The sequence below is a fragment of the Miscanthus floridulus genome, unplaced genomic scaffold (assembly GCF_019320115.1).
Source record: "Miscanthus floridulus cultivar M001 unplaced genomic scaffold, ASM1932011v1 os_1042_1_2, whole genome shotgun sequence".
Classification (NCBI taxonomy): domain Eukaryota; kingdom Viridiplantae; phylum Streptophyta; class Magnoliopsida; order Poales; family Poaceae; genus Miscanthus; species Miscanthus floridulus.
In genome coordinates, this window is record NW_027097488.1 from 14,138 (window position 1) to 30,649 (window position 16,512).

The 16,512-nt window shown below is 43.0% G+C and overlaps 2 protein-coding genes across 2 annotated transcripts; one reads left to right on the top strand and one right to left on the bottom strand.

The window, feature by feature from the left end:
- The first annotated feature begins 636 nt into the window (after nucleotides 1-636).
- Nucleotides 637-5,660, top strand: LOC136533653 (uncharacterized). Its single transcript, XM_066526201.1, is given in 8 exon segments — nucleotides 637-1,148; nucleotides 2,401-2,553; nucleotides 2,652-2,718; nucleotides 2,842-2,925; nucleotides 3,031-3,152; nucleotides 3,529-3,565; nucleotides 3,567-3,612; nucleotides 4,004-5,660. Coding segments are annotated over 8 exon segments (1,953 nt in total). The 5' UTR covers nucleotides 637-987; the 3' UTR covers nucleotides 5,287-5,660.
- Nucleotides 5,661-6,129: 469 nt separating this feature from the next.
- On the bottom strand, nucleotides 6,130-15,646 carry LOC136533652 (probable ubiquitin receptor RAD23). Its single transcript, XM_066526200.1, has 11 exons — nucleotides 15,438-15,646; nucleotides 12,455-12,616; nucleotides 12,134-12,181; nucleotides 11,445-11,515; nucleotides 10,757-10,819; nucleotides 10,420-10,597; nucleotides 7,141-7,278; nucleotides 6,945-7,058; nucleotides 6,726-6,844; nucleotides 6,580-6,652; nucleotides 6,130-6,484 (listed from the first exon to the last, which is right to left on the bottom strand). The coding sequence occupies exons 1-11, from the start codon at nucleotides 15,501-15,503 to the stop codon at nucleotides 6,341-6,343; spliced, it is 1,176 nt and encodes a 391-aa protein (XP_066382297.1). The 5' UTR covers nucleotides 15,504-15,646; the 3' UTR covers nucleotides 6,130-6,340.
- Between the last annotated feature and the right edge of the window lie 866 nt (nucleotides 15,647-16,512).

The window sequence follows — 16,512 nt, forward strand, 5'->3', positions numbered from 1 at the left end:
GGCTTGAGCAAAGGGAGGCTGAGTGAAGACAACACAGAGCTAAGGAATGAGAACATCAGAACGATTTTCTCCATTGCCCGCGGGTAGCTTAGGCATGTTCGCTTCTCTTATAATTCGTCTTTTTCAGTTTATTTTTTTAGTCGGAATAGTATTTTTCTCTCACAACAAATCAGCGAAAATAATGTTTTGATTTATTTTTTTTTAGCGAAGCCAACGGGACCTAAAAAGAGCAAGGCAAGGAGGGCATCACGATAAAGAAAATCACTCGAACTAGTTGAGAAGCACCCCAAGACCATATAAAACTCCAAGAAATCACGTAACGCGACCACGTGTCCATATCGAGAGTCTGTTTAGCCGCACTTTAATTTATCTCAATCCACATATTTTCATCATTCGCTCCATAATAATTTAACAAAAGCTCATGGAAGCCACCAACGGAACTAATATTAGGGTCAATCCATATAGAAAACGAATTCAAAAGTATTTAAAAGACCAACAAAGAAAGCAAATAAGAAATTCTCTCTACCTCGTACTACCATATACCATAGATCACATCTCTCTCGGTTGTCAATATAAAATAAAAGTTCTCTCTTTTTTTTCCGTGGCCGAGGTTGAGTGGCCACAAAAAAAAAAGAAATAGAGGAGAGAGAGCAGAAAGCCCAACTGAAAAGGCTACAGCACTGCGTGGGGCCCGGACGTCAGTGTCACGTCCGCGGCGAGTCGCGTCGGCTCCAGCTCCCCTTGCGGCCTTGTCATCTGCATGCACCTACTAGAGCCCTGCCTAGTGCCGAGTGCCTAGTGCTACTCACACTCGAAGCTCAAATCCCGTCTCCGTCTCCTCTCCTCTGCTTCCACTCGTAACCTCGGCGCCGACGCGAGGTGAGGCGAGGAGGGGAGAGGCTTCTCGGGTCGGTGGTGCGAGTGCGTGGGATTCGAGGGTGGGGGCCCAGCAGCGCCGGCTGATCGGCCTTGCTCGGCGGTGGTGCCATGACCATGGACGATGCGGTGGCGGAGGTGGACCTTGCGGACCCGAACCCGGACGTGGGGGACCTGTTCCACCACTACGACGGCCTCTACTTCCGGGGCGCGCTTGCCGCCGCCGGCTTCACCGCCCAGTGGCGCTCCTCGTCGTCACCACCACTAAGCAGGTTGGGGTTTCTCCAGTTCTTGGCTACCTCCTAAACCTGCGGCTCTGGTTCGCATGTTCAAAGCCGCCCCTTTTCGCGCAGTTAGACGCTGGGTTTCCACGTCCATGTACTCGATCTCTTGTGCTGCATTTTTCGGGTGTTTCTTTTAGGGTTGTTTTTTTCCCCGATAAATTCCGGGGCCTTGTTCTTGGAGTGCCGGTAAATCTTTTGGGTTCGGCAAATTTGGTTGCGGCTGGGTGTAGAACAATGCTGCGCCCTTGCCATTTCTTTGATTTTGGTGTAGTTTGGTGCCCACCAATCCAGGCAGAATGTGTCTTGATCATCATCATACACCCTTTTCTTTGAGTAAATTTCTTACGGTTTTATTCTTGTATATTTTTCTTCTTCCTTTTCTGGGAAGGATCATATGCATTCAACTCGTTGATCTTCACAAAAGCCTTAATTTCCCTTCAGCACCAGGCACATGGAAAAGGAGCCCCTTTTAGTGTGCTCCACTGCTCCCTTCGACCATGGAGATTCATTTCCCTCTCCTATTTGGTTGTTGAATCTAGAATCTTTACTGTAGTCTGTACTCTGTAGTTGAGTAGTTTTAAGATATGGAGCGTACTGCTAGTTACAATATGCATTATGATATTGAGGATACCTCATTTGCTCTGTGGAGATCAGTGAAATGTTTGGTGAGGAGAAAACTTCGTTGCCTGTTTGGAACGCGGGAATTTCACCGGAATCTTTCATCTTGCTTATGAATTTATGGTACTTCTGTGTAAAAGGGGAGTGAATGATACCTTTGGTTTATTTTTTTCCCCTTGGTACTTCAGTCCTGCATGATTCGAATTGTTTATATACTACCAAAAAAAAAAGTTTCTGATCAGTGACAATATTCATCTGCAAACTGTTGTAGTTTGCTTAGCTGGTTTACTAGGTACTTTGTATATGTATCCGACTTTGGGATTTCTTAAATGGATGGGCAACACCTTGAAATTTAATGGGTAGTAAAAGCTTCGGTAACTTGAGTTAAATATCACCAAAAGACAAAATAGGAATTTTGGTGATACCTTTAATGGTTGCTATGCTTAATGATTTATTTTGATGCTTGGATAACAGATATACTTGCCAAGAAAAGATCATACTTGAAAAGTTTATATCCAATATTAGCATCCCCCATTTTATAGTTTTAGCTAAATGCATCCTTCTTTATTGATTTAGTTTTGAACTCTGAATTCTAGAAACACTGATTTGGTTATCTATGCAGGTCTTTTGGATCTTGCACCTTTTCAAAACAACAAAATACCATAACGCTCTCCGAGTCGTTTCTGAAGTATCGCTCATGTACTGACCGGAAGAATGCATTGCTTCATGAAATGATCCATGCAATCATATACGTGAAGCGTCACAGGAAGGACCGGTAACATCTTCTGCTCTTAATTAAGAGTTATGTCCTTAAATTGCTGTCAGCTCTACCCTGCTTGCTGGCTGCTTAGATTTTCTGTTAAATCATGGCAGCAATCATGGCCCTGCTTTCCGTGCTTGGATGGAAGCCATTAACTCATGCTGCATACAGGATCGCCAGGTTAGTCTTTCCTGTATGGAAACCTACTCATGCACTGTAAAGGACCACCAGGTTATGTTTCCTGTCTGAAAACCTATAAGCTGTTATGACCTGTTGGTGATTTCTCTTTTTCTTGTGCTTCAGAGACCAGATGGTGGGTACAATATCACCACCCGTCATGATTTCATCCCAGAAGAGCCCCGTAGCTTCAAGGGTATGGTGTGGAAGGTACTTCTGTAATCTGCTCATTGTGCTATCTCTCATTTTTGGTGTAAGGTTTCTTTTTGGCAGTATTCTTATCATAATGTGGCATGCTCTATTACTACTTTCCAGTGTAGGTCTTGTGGTGATACACTTCTGAGGGCCATAAACCAGGGTCCTCCATCTGATGCCTGCTGCATTGAGAACGATGACATCAGTGCATCCTGTGGGAACATGCTTTGCTACTGGCACAAGTAAGAGTTTTTACTATAACAAATAAAAGCCTATCATATTCGGACAGAGTGCCCTGTTGTACCACAGGCACAATAAAATTGGAGATTGGGTCGTTTGAGTCTTGTTAAAAGGTTTATCCTACAAGAAGGTCACTAGCGAATAACTAATCAGTGCCTTCAGAACTAGATGCTTGCATTTGTTCTCAAAATTTAACCTTAAACTACTGTTAAAAAAATTTGACCTTAAACTTATCACTAGATTTACATTCTACTGTTGTGCTATTTTCGAATAGACTCAATTACTACACTTAAGAGCATTTCCAGATAATATTAATCAGCATATGTTTGCATTGGTGTATGCAAGGAGCTGTGTTACTGATTGTATTATTTTTGGCAGCCACAAGGATGACTGTTCTGGTACATACGAAAAAACAACTGATGTTGAAATTAGAAGCACCATCTCAGAAGAAAGTTGCAGGAGGTATATGTCCCACTTTTCGATATGTAATATGCATTTATATTTGTAAACACTGATCTATGCAATAATGATTATGGAAGCTAAATGTCGCTGTCCAAATACAGTTATACTTATACACATAAACTGAGCTAGGTGCATGATTGTTTTTATTGTTGATGCAACAAAAATTTTGTGCCGTGATAATTTTTTCTTCATGAGAGTTTCATGCTTGACATTTTCCTCAAACAACCAAGCAGACCGTAACAAAAGCCTTGACATATTAGAATTCATTGTTTAATATTATGTTGTTCTGTGTACTGTGGTAATCCCACCGTCACTGGACAGTGGCATTTGATGCTTATCATTCTAGTAAGGCCATGTTACCATATCAACTCACACAATATTTACCCTCCAGGTGCTCAGTTGCTTCTGACTTTACCATCAGAAATGTCCAAGTCAAAAGGTGCCATTGAAGAATCCAGTTCATCTATATTGCAGTTGCTGTGGAGTACTAAAGCCACAAAACCAAATGCTGAAGACAAGCATCTTTGTCTAGGGAGTGGCAGCAATGGGAAACCTCAGGGAAGTAGCTCCTCGAAGAAAGCAGACAAAAGGCGCAGGCCTGAAATGGTTGGGGAAACAAGTGTTATGCCTGCTGCACCCCAAGGAAAACCAAATCAAAACCATGGATTGGTTGCAATGGTGAAGCAAGCGCCTGTGTCCGTGGAAGGCTACAATGATACAAAATCACCGGGGAGAGATACATCAAAGAAAGCTGGCAAGCGTCATAAGCCTGATGATCTTCAGAAAACCAGTGTTCTCCCTTCTGCACCCCAGGGAACACCAAAACTGAAGCATGCATTGGTGGCAACAGAGAATAACAAACTCTCCTCAGCAGAGTGCAGCAACAATGCAAAATCACCAAAAACCAATACCTCAAAGAAAGCAGGAGAGCGGCATGAGCTCCAGATTGCTCAGAAAGCCTGTTCTCAGCCAGCTAACCCTCAGAAGAGACTGAAGCAAGACCCGGTTGCACCGGAAAAGAAAGAACTTTCCCCTTTGATGGGCTGCAGCAATGAGAAGTTATTGGACAGGAGCTCCTCAAAGAAGGCATACAAGCAGCATGAGCCCCAAGACTTTCAGGAAACCCCTGTTCTGTCAACTGCCCCTGGAATCAAACCCATGGCATCAGTCTTTGTTGCATCAGAGAAGCAGCGAAAGGGAAAATGCAAAAGGAAGAAGCCTGTGAAGGAAAAGGAGTATGGTGTGATGAGTGCGTGGCTGAAGTTCTATGAATCAGACAGGTCAAGTGGGTCGCCCGAGCCCCTTGTAAACAAAAGAACAGAGCGAAGGAGAAGAGAAAGAGAAAGAGCAAAAATGCTGACTTATTCACGGTCAAAGAAGATTAAAACTGAGCCGTCGGTCAACTCTGGGACATATGCCTCTGTCAGTAGCCACAGAATCGAAATGGCACCACAAGATGGATCGATGCAACAGTCCCGGCCACCGTCTCCATGCTCAGACCATGCTGTTGGTACTACTGCTAACCAGGTGGTGGTGGCTCCAGCAACTGGAGATCAGTCGCAGCCATCTGTTCCATGCCTGGATGTTGTTCCACTTCTTCAGCCAGCAGATCCGTTAACTTCGCCAGATCAAAGCACTGCCCCTGACTTGATAGTAATTTCTGATGATGACTGACCCTTTTCGATGATGATATCAAGCATATTTTGGATGGTTGCTGGGCTCATTGCTACAGGCAGTGCGTCGTATGGATGAGCAGCCAAACTCACTGGATGTGGCGAGTATGCCATAGATTGGAAGTGACATTCGTACTATAGAGTAGTGTCTGATGACCCCACGAAGTCTCTTAAATTGCTGAGAGCCATACAGGATATCTGTAATATTTTTTTACGTCGAACTCTTTGGTGAACATGACGCGAGACTGCAGGTGCTACAGCTTGAACTTGATTTCTTTTTTTTTTTAAATCTTGAACTTTAATGCCCTGCGGCTTTGCCGCCTGTGCTTCTGTTGGTGATTCAATCAGCATCTTGGTTCTAAAGCCTAGTGTGGATATGCATGTGGTATCGCATGAAACATCTGCTTGATATGTCTAACCTGTGTGGCTGCTGCATCGTTGCATGATTGATAATTACTTGCTAGAATGTTACGCACATGTACGTGCTGATTGTATGTGAACCAGTTCAAGTCCGCAAGCCGTGCTCAGCCTTGATAATTACTTGCTGCTGGAATGTGACGCACATGTCAATGCAACATACGTGCTGATTGCTACTCCCTCCGCCCCAAAAAAGGACGACGTTTTAGCTTACAAGCAGATTCGTAGCTAAAACGTCATTGGAGGGTGAGTTAACTCCGCAAGCCTTCAGTATCAGCGCGGTTCCGGATTGGGCAAACGAACCACCGGGAAGGAAAACCACAAGCATCTCGCTTGCTACTGCTGCGGCCAGCGCTTGTCAGGTTGAAGCGGTGAAACTGCTGGCCCAATGCGGGCTGAACGGCAATAAGTAGCACAAAAACATAAGTAAGCTAATAAGTTTATCCATAAAAGAGTAAACTGACCCGTTACCTCTATATCAGGTTATAAAGTCTGTCTGTAAATCTAGAATTTATGTACTAAACAGCAAAGCCAAACAGAAATGTAGAGGGAGCGGACAGACGAGACAAATCCCAAAACGTTTTCCTATTTCTGCCCTACAGCCTTCGCATGGTGGAGAGATCGAGAACTATTCCGCCTCATAGTGGTGGCCCTCCGAGCCCGTCGTCGTTGTCGAACTCGTGCATGTGATCCAAGAGGTAGTTGGCGGCCAGCTGCTCGTTCTTGTTGCAGGCGAAGAACACTTCCAGGACAAGTGCCCGGTCAAAGCCCATCCCTTCAAGCTGCGCATGAAGAATGTGATGGGGTAAATTGAATATAAAAGCCAAGTGCAGGTAAAAGCAAATGTGTAAGAAATAGTCAAGATCCATCGACTTACACGAAGTATAGCTTCGTTCTCCTCTGGAGTGACTGCAATGGTCTCAGCTGCATCTGCCATCTGGTCCAGCATCCTGGTTCAGGAAGTACAAAAATATCAAACGGGCAGTAAAAAAAACAAGGGCAGCCCAAGGAAGAAGCACAAACATTTCATTCTCTTCATCTCCCTCAAGTGGTTCATTGATCAACCGCATGAACTCTGCTTGGTTTTCCTGGATTAGCTGCATAACCTGGGGATTTTGTTTCCCCAATTCTTGAAGCAATGGCTGCACAATAATGCACATAAATGAATTATGGGTGAGTGGATTGCAAAAGGGAGATCATTCGAGACTGAAAGAGGATGAGCAACAGAGCATGGAAACAGACCTGCAAAATCTGAGGGTTAGCCTGCACCAAACCAAGCAGGTTTTGGAATTGCGCGTTATTACGCAAAACATCAAGGTTTCCTGCACCGGCATTAGCGGAAGCATTCGGAAGAGACTACAGTTCAGACAAGGGCAAATATGAGAAACAAATTCAACTAGTTGCAAAAATGTCAGTGTGCATGCACAGGGGGAGTTACTTGGGGAAAGAGGTCGAGAGGATTAGCATTTGGTCCAGATGAAGGAACTGCAGCTTGAGCTGGTTGTGCCGCCTGGACAGGATTGGCTGGCTGGGAACTCAGAGGTGGTGCAGGAACATCCATTTGTTCAGGAATCCCCTAAACACAAGATGAATGAAGGACATTAGTGTCTACAATTGTAAAACAAAACTGCATCCTGATATTATAGATTAAAAGGGCAATTAAATTCTAAGTTACTAACAACAACAACAACAACAAAGCCTTTAAGTCCCAAACAAGTTGAGTAGGCTAGAATTGAAACCCAGCAGAAGCAATCAAGGTTCAAGCACGTGAATAGATGTTTTCCAAGCACTCCTATCTAAGGCTAAGTCTTTGGGTATATTCCATCCTTTCAAGTCTCCTTTTATTGCCTCTACTCAAGTCAACTTCAGTCTTTCTCTGTCGCTCTTCACATTACTATCCTGACTTAAGATTCCACTACGCACCGGTGCCTCTGGAGGTCTTCGTTGGACATGTCCAAACCATCTCAACCGGTGTTGGACAAGCTTTTCTTCAATTGGTGTTACCCCTAATCTATCACGTATATCATTGTTCCGAACTTGATCCCTTCTTGTATGACTGCAAATCCAACGCAACATACACATTTCCACGACACTTATCTGTTGAACATGTCGTCTTTTCGTAGGCCAATATTATGCACCATACAACATAGCAGGTCTAATCGTCAGTCCTATCAAACTTGTCTTTTAACTTCTTGTGGTACCCTTTTGTTACATAGGATACCAGATGCTTAGCGCCACTTCATCCACCTCTGCTTTGATTCTATGGACTAACATCTTTATCAATATCCCCGTCTCTCTGTAGCATTGATCCTAAATATCGAAAGGTATCCTTCCTAGGCACTACTTGACCTTTCAAACTAATATCTTCCTCCTCCCGAGTAGTAGTGCCGAAGTCACATCTCATATACTCAGTTTTAGTTCTACTAAGTCTAAAACCTTTAGGACTCCAAAGTCTCCCGCCATAACTCCAGTTTCTGATTCACTCCTGTCTGGCTTTCATCAACTAGCACTACATCATCCGCGAAAAGCATACAAGGGATGTCCCCTTGTATGTCCCTTGTGACCTCATCCATCACTAAGACAAATAGATAAGGGCTCAAAGCTGACCCTTGATGTAGTCCTATCCTAATCAGAAAGTCATCCATGTCTCCATCACTTGTTTGAACACTAGTCACAACATTGTTGTACATATCCTTAATGAGCCCGACGTACTTCGTTGGGACTTTATGTCTGTCCAAAGCCCACCACATAACATTCATTGGTATTTTATCATAAGCCTTCTCTAAGTCAATAAAAACCATGTGTAGGTCCTTCTCCCTATACCGTTCCGTAACTTGTCTTATTAAGAAAATGGCTTCCATGGTTGACCTTCCGGACATGAAACCAAATTGGTTCATAGAGACCCGCGTTATTGCTCTCAAGCGATGCTCGATAACTCTCTCCCATAGCTTCATAGTATGGCTCATCAACTTAATTCATCGGTAATTAGTACAACTTTGAATATCCCCTTTATTCTTGTAGATCAGTACCAATATACTTCTCCACTCGTCAAGCATCTTGTTTGATCGAAAAATATGGTTGAACAACTTGGTTAGCCATACTATAGCTATGTCCCCGAGGCATCTCCACACCTCGATTGGGATACCATCCGGTCCCATCGTCTTACCTCCTTTCATCATTTTCAACGCCTCTCTGGCCTCAGATTCTTGGATTCTCCGCACAAAGTGCCTATTGGTGTTATCAAAAGAGTCATCCAACTGAAAGGTTGTGTCCGTATTCTTACTATTGAACAATTTATCAAAATACTCTTGCCATCGATGTCGGATCTCATCCTCCTTCACCAAGAGATGCTCCCTTTCATCCTTAATGCACTTAACTTGGTTGAAGTTCCTTGTCTTTCTCTCACGAACCCTAGCCATCCTATAAATGTCATTCTCTCCTTCCTTCGTACTCAAATGTTGGTAAAGATCCTCGTACGCTCTACCCTTTGCCACACTTACAGCTCGCTTTGCAGTCTTCTTTGCCACCTTGTACTTCTCTATGTTGTCCACACTCCTGTCATGGTACAAGCATCTATAGCATTCTTTCTTCTCCTTAATAGCCCTTTGGACTTCCTCGTTCCACCACCAAGTATCTTTAGCCTCGCCTCCACTTCCTTTGGTTACTCCACACACCTCTGAGGCCACCTTCCGAATGTTGGTTGCTATCTTCTCCCACATGTTGTTTATGTCCTCTTTTTCCTTCCAAGAGCCCTCTTTGATAACCCTTTCTCCGAATACCTCTGATGTCTCCCCTTTCAGTTTCCACCACTTTGTTCTTTCAATCTTAGCTTGTTTATCCCTACGGGCACGCACCTGAAAACAAAAGTCTATCACCAAAAGCTTATGTTGAGAAACAACACGCTCCCCTGGTATCACCTTGCTACCCAAGCATTCTCATTTGTCCTTTCTTCCTGCGAGGACAAAGTCAATCTGGCTAGAGTGTTGTCTGCTACTGAAAGTCACTAGATGATATTCTCTCTTTCTAAAGAAAGTGCTGGCTATCATCAGGTTAAAAGCTACCGCAAAGTCCAAAACTTCCTCCCCTTCATGATTCCTACTACCATACCTAAAACCTCCATGAACTGTCTCGAAACCTGCGCTTGTAGTACCTACATGCCCATTAAGATCTCCTCCTATAAAAAGCTTCTCACTACTAGGTACAGCTCTAATCAGGCCATCTAAGTCTTCCCAAAACTGTCTCTTAGCACTCTCGTCGAGGCCTACTTGGGGGGCATACGCACTAATTACGTTCAAGACCAAATCACCAACGACAAGCTTGACTAAGATAATCCTATCTCCTTGCCTTCTCACTCCCACCACATCATTCTTGAGGCTCTTATCAATCAAAACTCCTACTCCATTTCTATTCGCGACTGTACCTGTGTACCAAAGCTTGAAACCTGTATTGTCCACCTCCTTCGCCTTGTGACCCTTCCATTTAGTCTCTTGAACGCATAATATATTTACACGCCTCCTAGTCGCGGTATCAACTAATTCTCTTAACTTAACAGTCACAAAATATTCAAATTAAACATATGCGCATGCAGCTTCAATCTACTTTATGCAATAGATAATGTGTTCACTAGTTAAAAGTATTTGGGCGCACATAGATCGCTGAAAGTTCATCATATGTAAGGTCTAGAAAGTAGCAAGGGAGGACAAAGAATCATTCTTACAGAATATAAGTACTCAACAGCGCGCTCTGGATTGTTATACGCAGCCCGCAGAGCACGTAGTACAGTGTCTCTGTCCCATGTCCCGCCACCCATTTCAAGAATGGATTGAATTGTTCCTTCCAAGTTGCTGCCAGCAACTAGGTTTGAGGCAGCCTGACCATAACTATCTGCCTCAGTGCTGTTCAAATGAACATAAAAGAAAAGATATATGTGAATGCGATTAGCAACTTTTCACAGCTATTTTTAATAGGAAATATCAATACATCAACAAACAACAATTATGCTTATTACAAGATTAGTTAAATCGTCTAAGAGGGAAGGAAAATCAGGAACTTACGATACAGCAACAGCAGGAGCTGCTGAGGCTGTAGCAGTTGCAGCCGGTGCACTGACAGGTACACTAATTCAGAGAATGGAAGGAGTTAGCTGGCAATGACAATGGTAGTATAAAGTGAATGAAAATTATACCCAACTTATGCATTGTTACACTCAAGTTAACAAAGGACATACGATAAGTCAAATAGTACTACCTCCGTCCCATAAAACTTGACATTCTAGTTTTGTCCTAAGTCAAACTATTTTAAGTTTAACCAAGTTTATACCCAAAAAGATACTGATATTTATATTACCAAATATAAGTATCATTAGATAGATTTGTCATGGAACACATTTTCGTAGTTGTCATAAATGTTGATGATCTTCTCGATAAATTTGGTCAAACTTAATTGTTTGACTTAGGACAAGGTTAGAAAGACATGTTGGTAGTAATAAACTTCCTCAAAACAGTAGAGCTTGAAATGTGGCATAATCTGCAAATCTCACAGCCTGTCAACTAGTGTCAAAGGCTAAAAGACCGCACTACTATGCACAACCTTAGTTTTGTTATTCAATTCAATACAAACATAGAACTGACACTGAAATCAGTAATTGCAAATGTTGTTTGCTCTAGAACCAACCAAAAAGGATCCATACTATCAATCCTAACACAAATCAAGCTTTTCCATAAAATTAAATGTGAAGCTCACATAGGTGCCGGTGCAGCTGGGGCTGCTGACGTTTGAGGTGGAGTAGCAGGCACTGTCTGAATAGGGGGTGCCTACAAAAGTAGTTAAAGTTAATGTCTATATCTCAACAGAAACATATTACAGTGCACACTAAAGCATATGTATTTGCATATTATCGTCATGTCTCTTTGTTCTTTTGTCCTGTTTGTTTTTGTTTGTTGCTTTATGTTTTTAGCTTCCTTTTTACAGCACCGTAACAAGGATAGAACCATTGAGGATGAAAAAAAAACATCAACAGATGGAAAAAAAAACACAGAGAATTGAGAGTTCAGAACATTTCTACTGTAGTCGAACCACTTTGGTTGGCTTAGAACTTTAGGCCTTTAGCTCTGGTGACCTTTGGTTGAATTAAATGGCGACCACATATATAACTAAAAAGCCAGTTGTTCAACAGACCTCATGTATGCTTTGATTTGCATATATCATATATCAAGTAATTAAAAGACTAAAACTGTGTCATAGCTAATGGCCTTATCCAGAGTGACTATATAGAAAGGGTACCTTTGGCAATAAATAAATAAATAAACGTAATTTTGAGTAGAGTTCCTTATACATTAGATGGGTCAAGAAAAAGTAAAAGTACTGAAAGAAAGTAACAAAATGTGAAAAAAAATCAGTATCGACACAAACAAAATATTCTAACGTCTCACCTGATTCGCGGTTGCCTTAGCCGGTGCTGCACTTGATGATCCCTTGTTCTGTGAAAGGTTACAATTGTACTGTGATAAGATATATAGAACATTTCTGATGCAATTGTAGACATTCCAAATTCACAGTAGCCTTTGCATCCATATATACAATGTTTCCTAATAAGCTAGCAATAGAAAATGAAGCACAAATTCTTTCAAACAATCCAACGCACCACGACAGTTATTCAGTTAATGTTATCGGTTATTCATATATTGACAATAACTTTCTTATCATCCCAAGTCATACACTCGTGCAACCAGAATAACAAACAAGTAGCCTACCTGTCTGAGCATTATAACAAGAAAATTATTCTCAACCACTTGGTTTTCCTCCAATGAGGTGTCATCCTTGAGCACCTTCCCCTGGTGAATAAGCACTTGTTGGTCAGCAGGATAGGAAGCCTGCTCTTGCATACTCTCTATGACCTTTTTCACGTCGGCAACCTGTTTGAAGAACTTGTGTCAATAGCAGGCATGCAACAGCATCACTACCAATTTCTTATTAGATAGAAACTGAAAGAACCAGAAAAACAGGATGCTAATAGAATCTAAGATTGCATTATCAAAACTCTTATATTTGTTAAGTAGATAGTGGAAATAAAGGAGGTATATATATACTAAAAGAAATCTTGCAAATTTGAAGCTTTATTTTATGGCAGCTAACCAATTCACCTTCTTTGATCCACCCAACCACAGTATCAAACAAGTGAAATCCAGCAAAACATCCTAAAAAGCTTCCTAGAAACAAACTGGCAAAAAGTGTCACTTATTGATGACATCTAACATCGACGAGTCAATAGTAGCTCCTGTGCACAAACTGAAATTGACAATATAACTAAAAAAGTATTTGTGCATGTGAGGTATCATGTTGCCTTATATTTTTCAAACACACAAACTCCAGTGTTATAACCGGTATTGTGTACAAGAGAAGGCGAAGAAAGGAGAAGACCAGGACAGCAGAAGATGTGGGCGCGCCCACGATCTCACCCGCGACAGGAGGCGCAGCATAGAGAGTTCAGTTGCGTGCGTGCGTTTGTATCCAAATTTCTGGATGATAGAGTCCAGGGATTAGCCAATTAGGGGGTAAACGGGAGGGGGGGGGGGGGGGGGTGGGGAGGGGGTAAGCAGGGCAACACAATCGCTGTCCCCTGCGCTTAGACTGCTCTGTTTCGGTTCCTCGTGGCTTCCTTCCGACAGCGCCCGCACGACAATCGTCATGGAAGCGCCGGCCAGCCACCGACAGTCACTCTTATAGTCTTAGATCCCTGGGCTCTATCATCCAGAAATTTATAACAGTGATAAAAACCCACAACCTGCAGAAATTCATAACAGCAACAATAGAACGACCAGCTAGAAAGGGAAGCACCAATGGATAAGGGCTTAAGGGTTGATAACTTCACCGTGCCATCTGACTCTTGTACCCACCAAAAACAACACCTAGGAGGAACCCAAACCCAAGCTACCCCATGTCCACATCCACAAACGAACTCTGCAACAGGCCAACGGCTCTCAGTTCTGCCAATTCCACTTGCACCACTGGAACCCAACAAGCAACCTACAGATTGATCCATGCCTGATTTGCTCGTGGTTTCCAAGTTTCAACCCCCCCCCCCCCCCCCCCCCCCAACACCCAAACCTCTGCACAGGAACCCACCAAACCCTAGGCCCGGCTCCCACAACAAACCAAACAAGCAGCCAAATCTCGTGAAGCGGCCCCGCCGATCCATCTAGCAACTAGAACCGTAGCGACAGATTGGGAGCATGAATATTTAGTTCCTTGTCGGTGGGGTCCACTTCGATCTGGAAGCTGGAGCCCTTGAGCATCTTCATGATGACCTTCATCTCACCGCGCCGCCGCCGAGGGGAGGAAGGAGCGAGGAGGGCAATTTCTTTTCACAGTCTCCTGTTTTGGCCCCTGAGTTGCGGATTGGGTCTTCTAGTTTGGTGAATTTATATGTGCCCACTGCTGTTTATGGAAGGTGTCCAAATCAGTTGGGTTGTGAATGTTGGAGACAACGTGGAAGCTGTAGCCGGATAAGGATGCTGATAGGGTGTTCACCGTGCACATGGTATGCATTTTGGCTGTGTGGATATAAGTGTGCCTCTATTAGTTGGACCACGTTGTATTCGTATGGTTGATAGGCGTCATTGCACCTGTGAACCTGTCAGTGTTTATCCTCCTCGTCATGCTTATGTTGCCTTATCTTGGTGCATAGCGCACATGTAGTTATCGATCCAATCAGAATCTTTCGCTAGCATGTCAAACTATTAAAATAAGCGGTGCGAATCTAAGACAATTGCAGTAGGACATGAGCTGGGTAGTCAGGCAATGTCCTCATTTTATCCTAGCTGATAAATAAAGAGAAGTCATCTCCTTACAATCTCTACTGCCGATTGTAAGCAAGGTTGATTTACTCCTTATATCTGTAACTATCTAGAGAACTGAAATAACCAGAGAAGGGGTGTTGTTAGCATCCTTTTATTCATGAAGGGGTGATGATAGCATCTAAGGTTTGTGTTATATGAACTTAGGCATACTGAAAAATCTCAGATTTCAAAGGCTTTTTTTTTTATGACAGCCATCGCATGCACCTATTTGATCCACTCCAACCACATTACCAAATAGGTGAAATCCCAGCATTACATCCTGAAGCTGCCTAGAAACAAACCGGCAGAAAATAGCTTGTACTGATAAGATCTAACATCGACAAGTCAAGAATGGCTCCTGAGCCTAAACTGAAACGGCAATAACTAATCAATGTTCGTGCCCGCGAGGTAACGAGGTATCACGTTGCCTTGCTTTTTTTTTTATCAATCAAACACACAACCTGCAGAGGGACATCCCCTGCAGAGATGTATGACAGCGACAATCGATTGACTAGAACTTATGCTCTATCTACCAACTATAAAGGGAGCAACCAATGAACTAATGCCTGATAACTTCGCCTTGTCATCTCCTGTATCCACGAAAACATCACTAGAAGGAACCCAAACTGAAAGCAGAAAATCCACAGGCGAACTCTGCAACAGCTCTCCGTTCCGTCTGTTCCGCTCGCACCATCGGAACCAAAGCAGCAACCTACAGATTGGATCCACGGCAGCTTCGCTCGCGGCTTCCAACACTCTCGTCGCCTCCGCAGGGGAACCAACCAAAACCTAGACCCCAAACGAACCTAACAAGCAGCCAAATCTAGCGAAGCAGCCCCGCCAATACATCCAGCAACTAGAACCATAGCGACAGATCGGGAGCGCAAGCGATGAGTACCTTGTCGGTGGGTTCCACTTCGATCTGGAAGCTGGATCCCTTGAGCGTCTTCACGGAGACCTTCATCTCGCCGTGCTGCCGCCGCCGCCGCCGCCGCCTGCGTCGAACTGGAGGGTTGGAGGCGGACAGCAGCGGTCAGGTGGAGGAGGGGACGAAGGCGAGAGGGGACGAGCTCTCTTCGGAGATTTCTATTCCGGTCCCCAGCGGAAGGGCGCTTTTTGCGGGTTAGGTCCTCTAGTTTGCTGAATTTTATATGTTATGTTTCTGTTTCAGGAAGTCATCTAAATCGGGAGAGTTTTTGATGCGGTAGAGACGTAGACGTGGTTAAAGTTGTAGTCGGATAAGAACGTTTGCTAGGGTGCGTGTTCTGTGCATATTGTTATTTTTTTTAACCGGACATATGACTGTGTATTGCATGGGAATTATAATTTTTTAACTGAACCTCAGTAATCAGACACGGACGCTTGAGCTCCGAGAACTTCGTATTGAACGTAGATAGGTGGATAGCGGAACCAAGTAAGATGCGAACATGTGAGCTCCAAGTGGATGATGATTTGTATCAAATACGGACATGTAAGCAGGAATCGAGACTTGGTATTATCGGATGGATGGTGACGTTATATATATTCATTCTACTTTTTTAAAATTTATTACGTGTACCTAGAATCACAGAAATATACCAATTTAGTTGGTAAATTTTAAATCTCATGGTTGTAAATGCCGAGACTAGAAATTGTCTTTAGAGGTGTTTATATAGGTAGGGTGTGTGTATGTGTTCATAGGATATATATGTGTATAAATATGTATGTGCGTTTGTGTCGTACTGAAATTTGCAAAACAAAAAAGACAAGATATTTCTCTCTTTATAGTATATTTGGAAAAAGCATATTTTTTTCAGGTGAGCATAGAGATATGAATTTATATGAAAGGTGCGATGAGGTCTACGGCCTTATAGCTCATTGTTTTTTATTTGAGGCTATTTTCATACTGAACAATTGATATGGTCATTTTTTTTATTGGCCAAGCCTTCCTAATTTAGAGATAAATTTTGATTAGTCATCGTTGTATATATGGC

Excerpts from the sequence above, each read along its gene's own strand:
- LOC136533652 (XM_066526200.1), bottom strand. The coding sequence starts at position 15,503 with ATGAAGGTCTCCGTGAAGACGCTCAAGGGATCCAGCTTCCAGATCGAA. Across the intron at positions 7,059-7,140 it reads CTCTCGACCTCTTTCCCCAA|TCTCTTCCGAATGCTTCCGC; the intron begins GTAACTCCCCCT and ends TCTGAACTGTAG. Across the intron at positions 6,845-6,944 it reads CTAACCCTCAGATTTTGCAG|CCATTGCTTCAAGAATTGGG; the intron begins GTCTGTTTCCAT and ends ATTATTGTGCAG.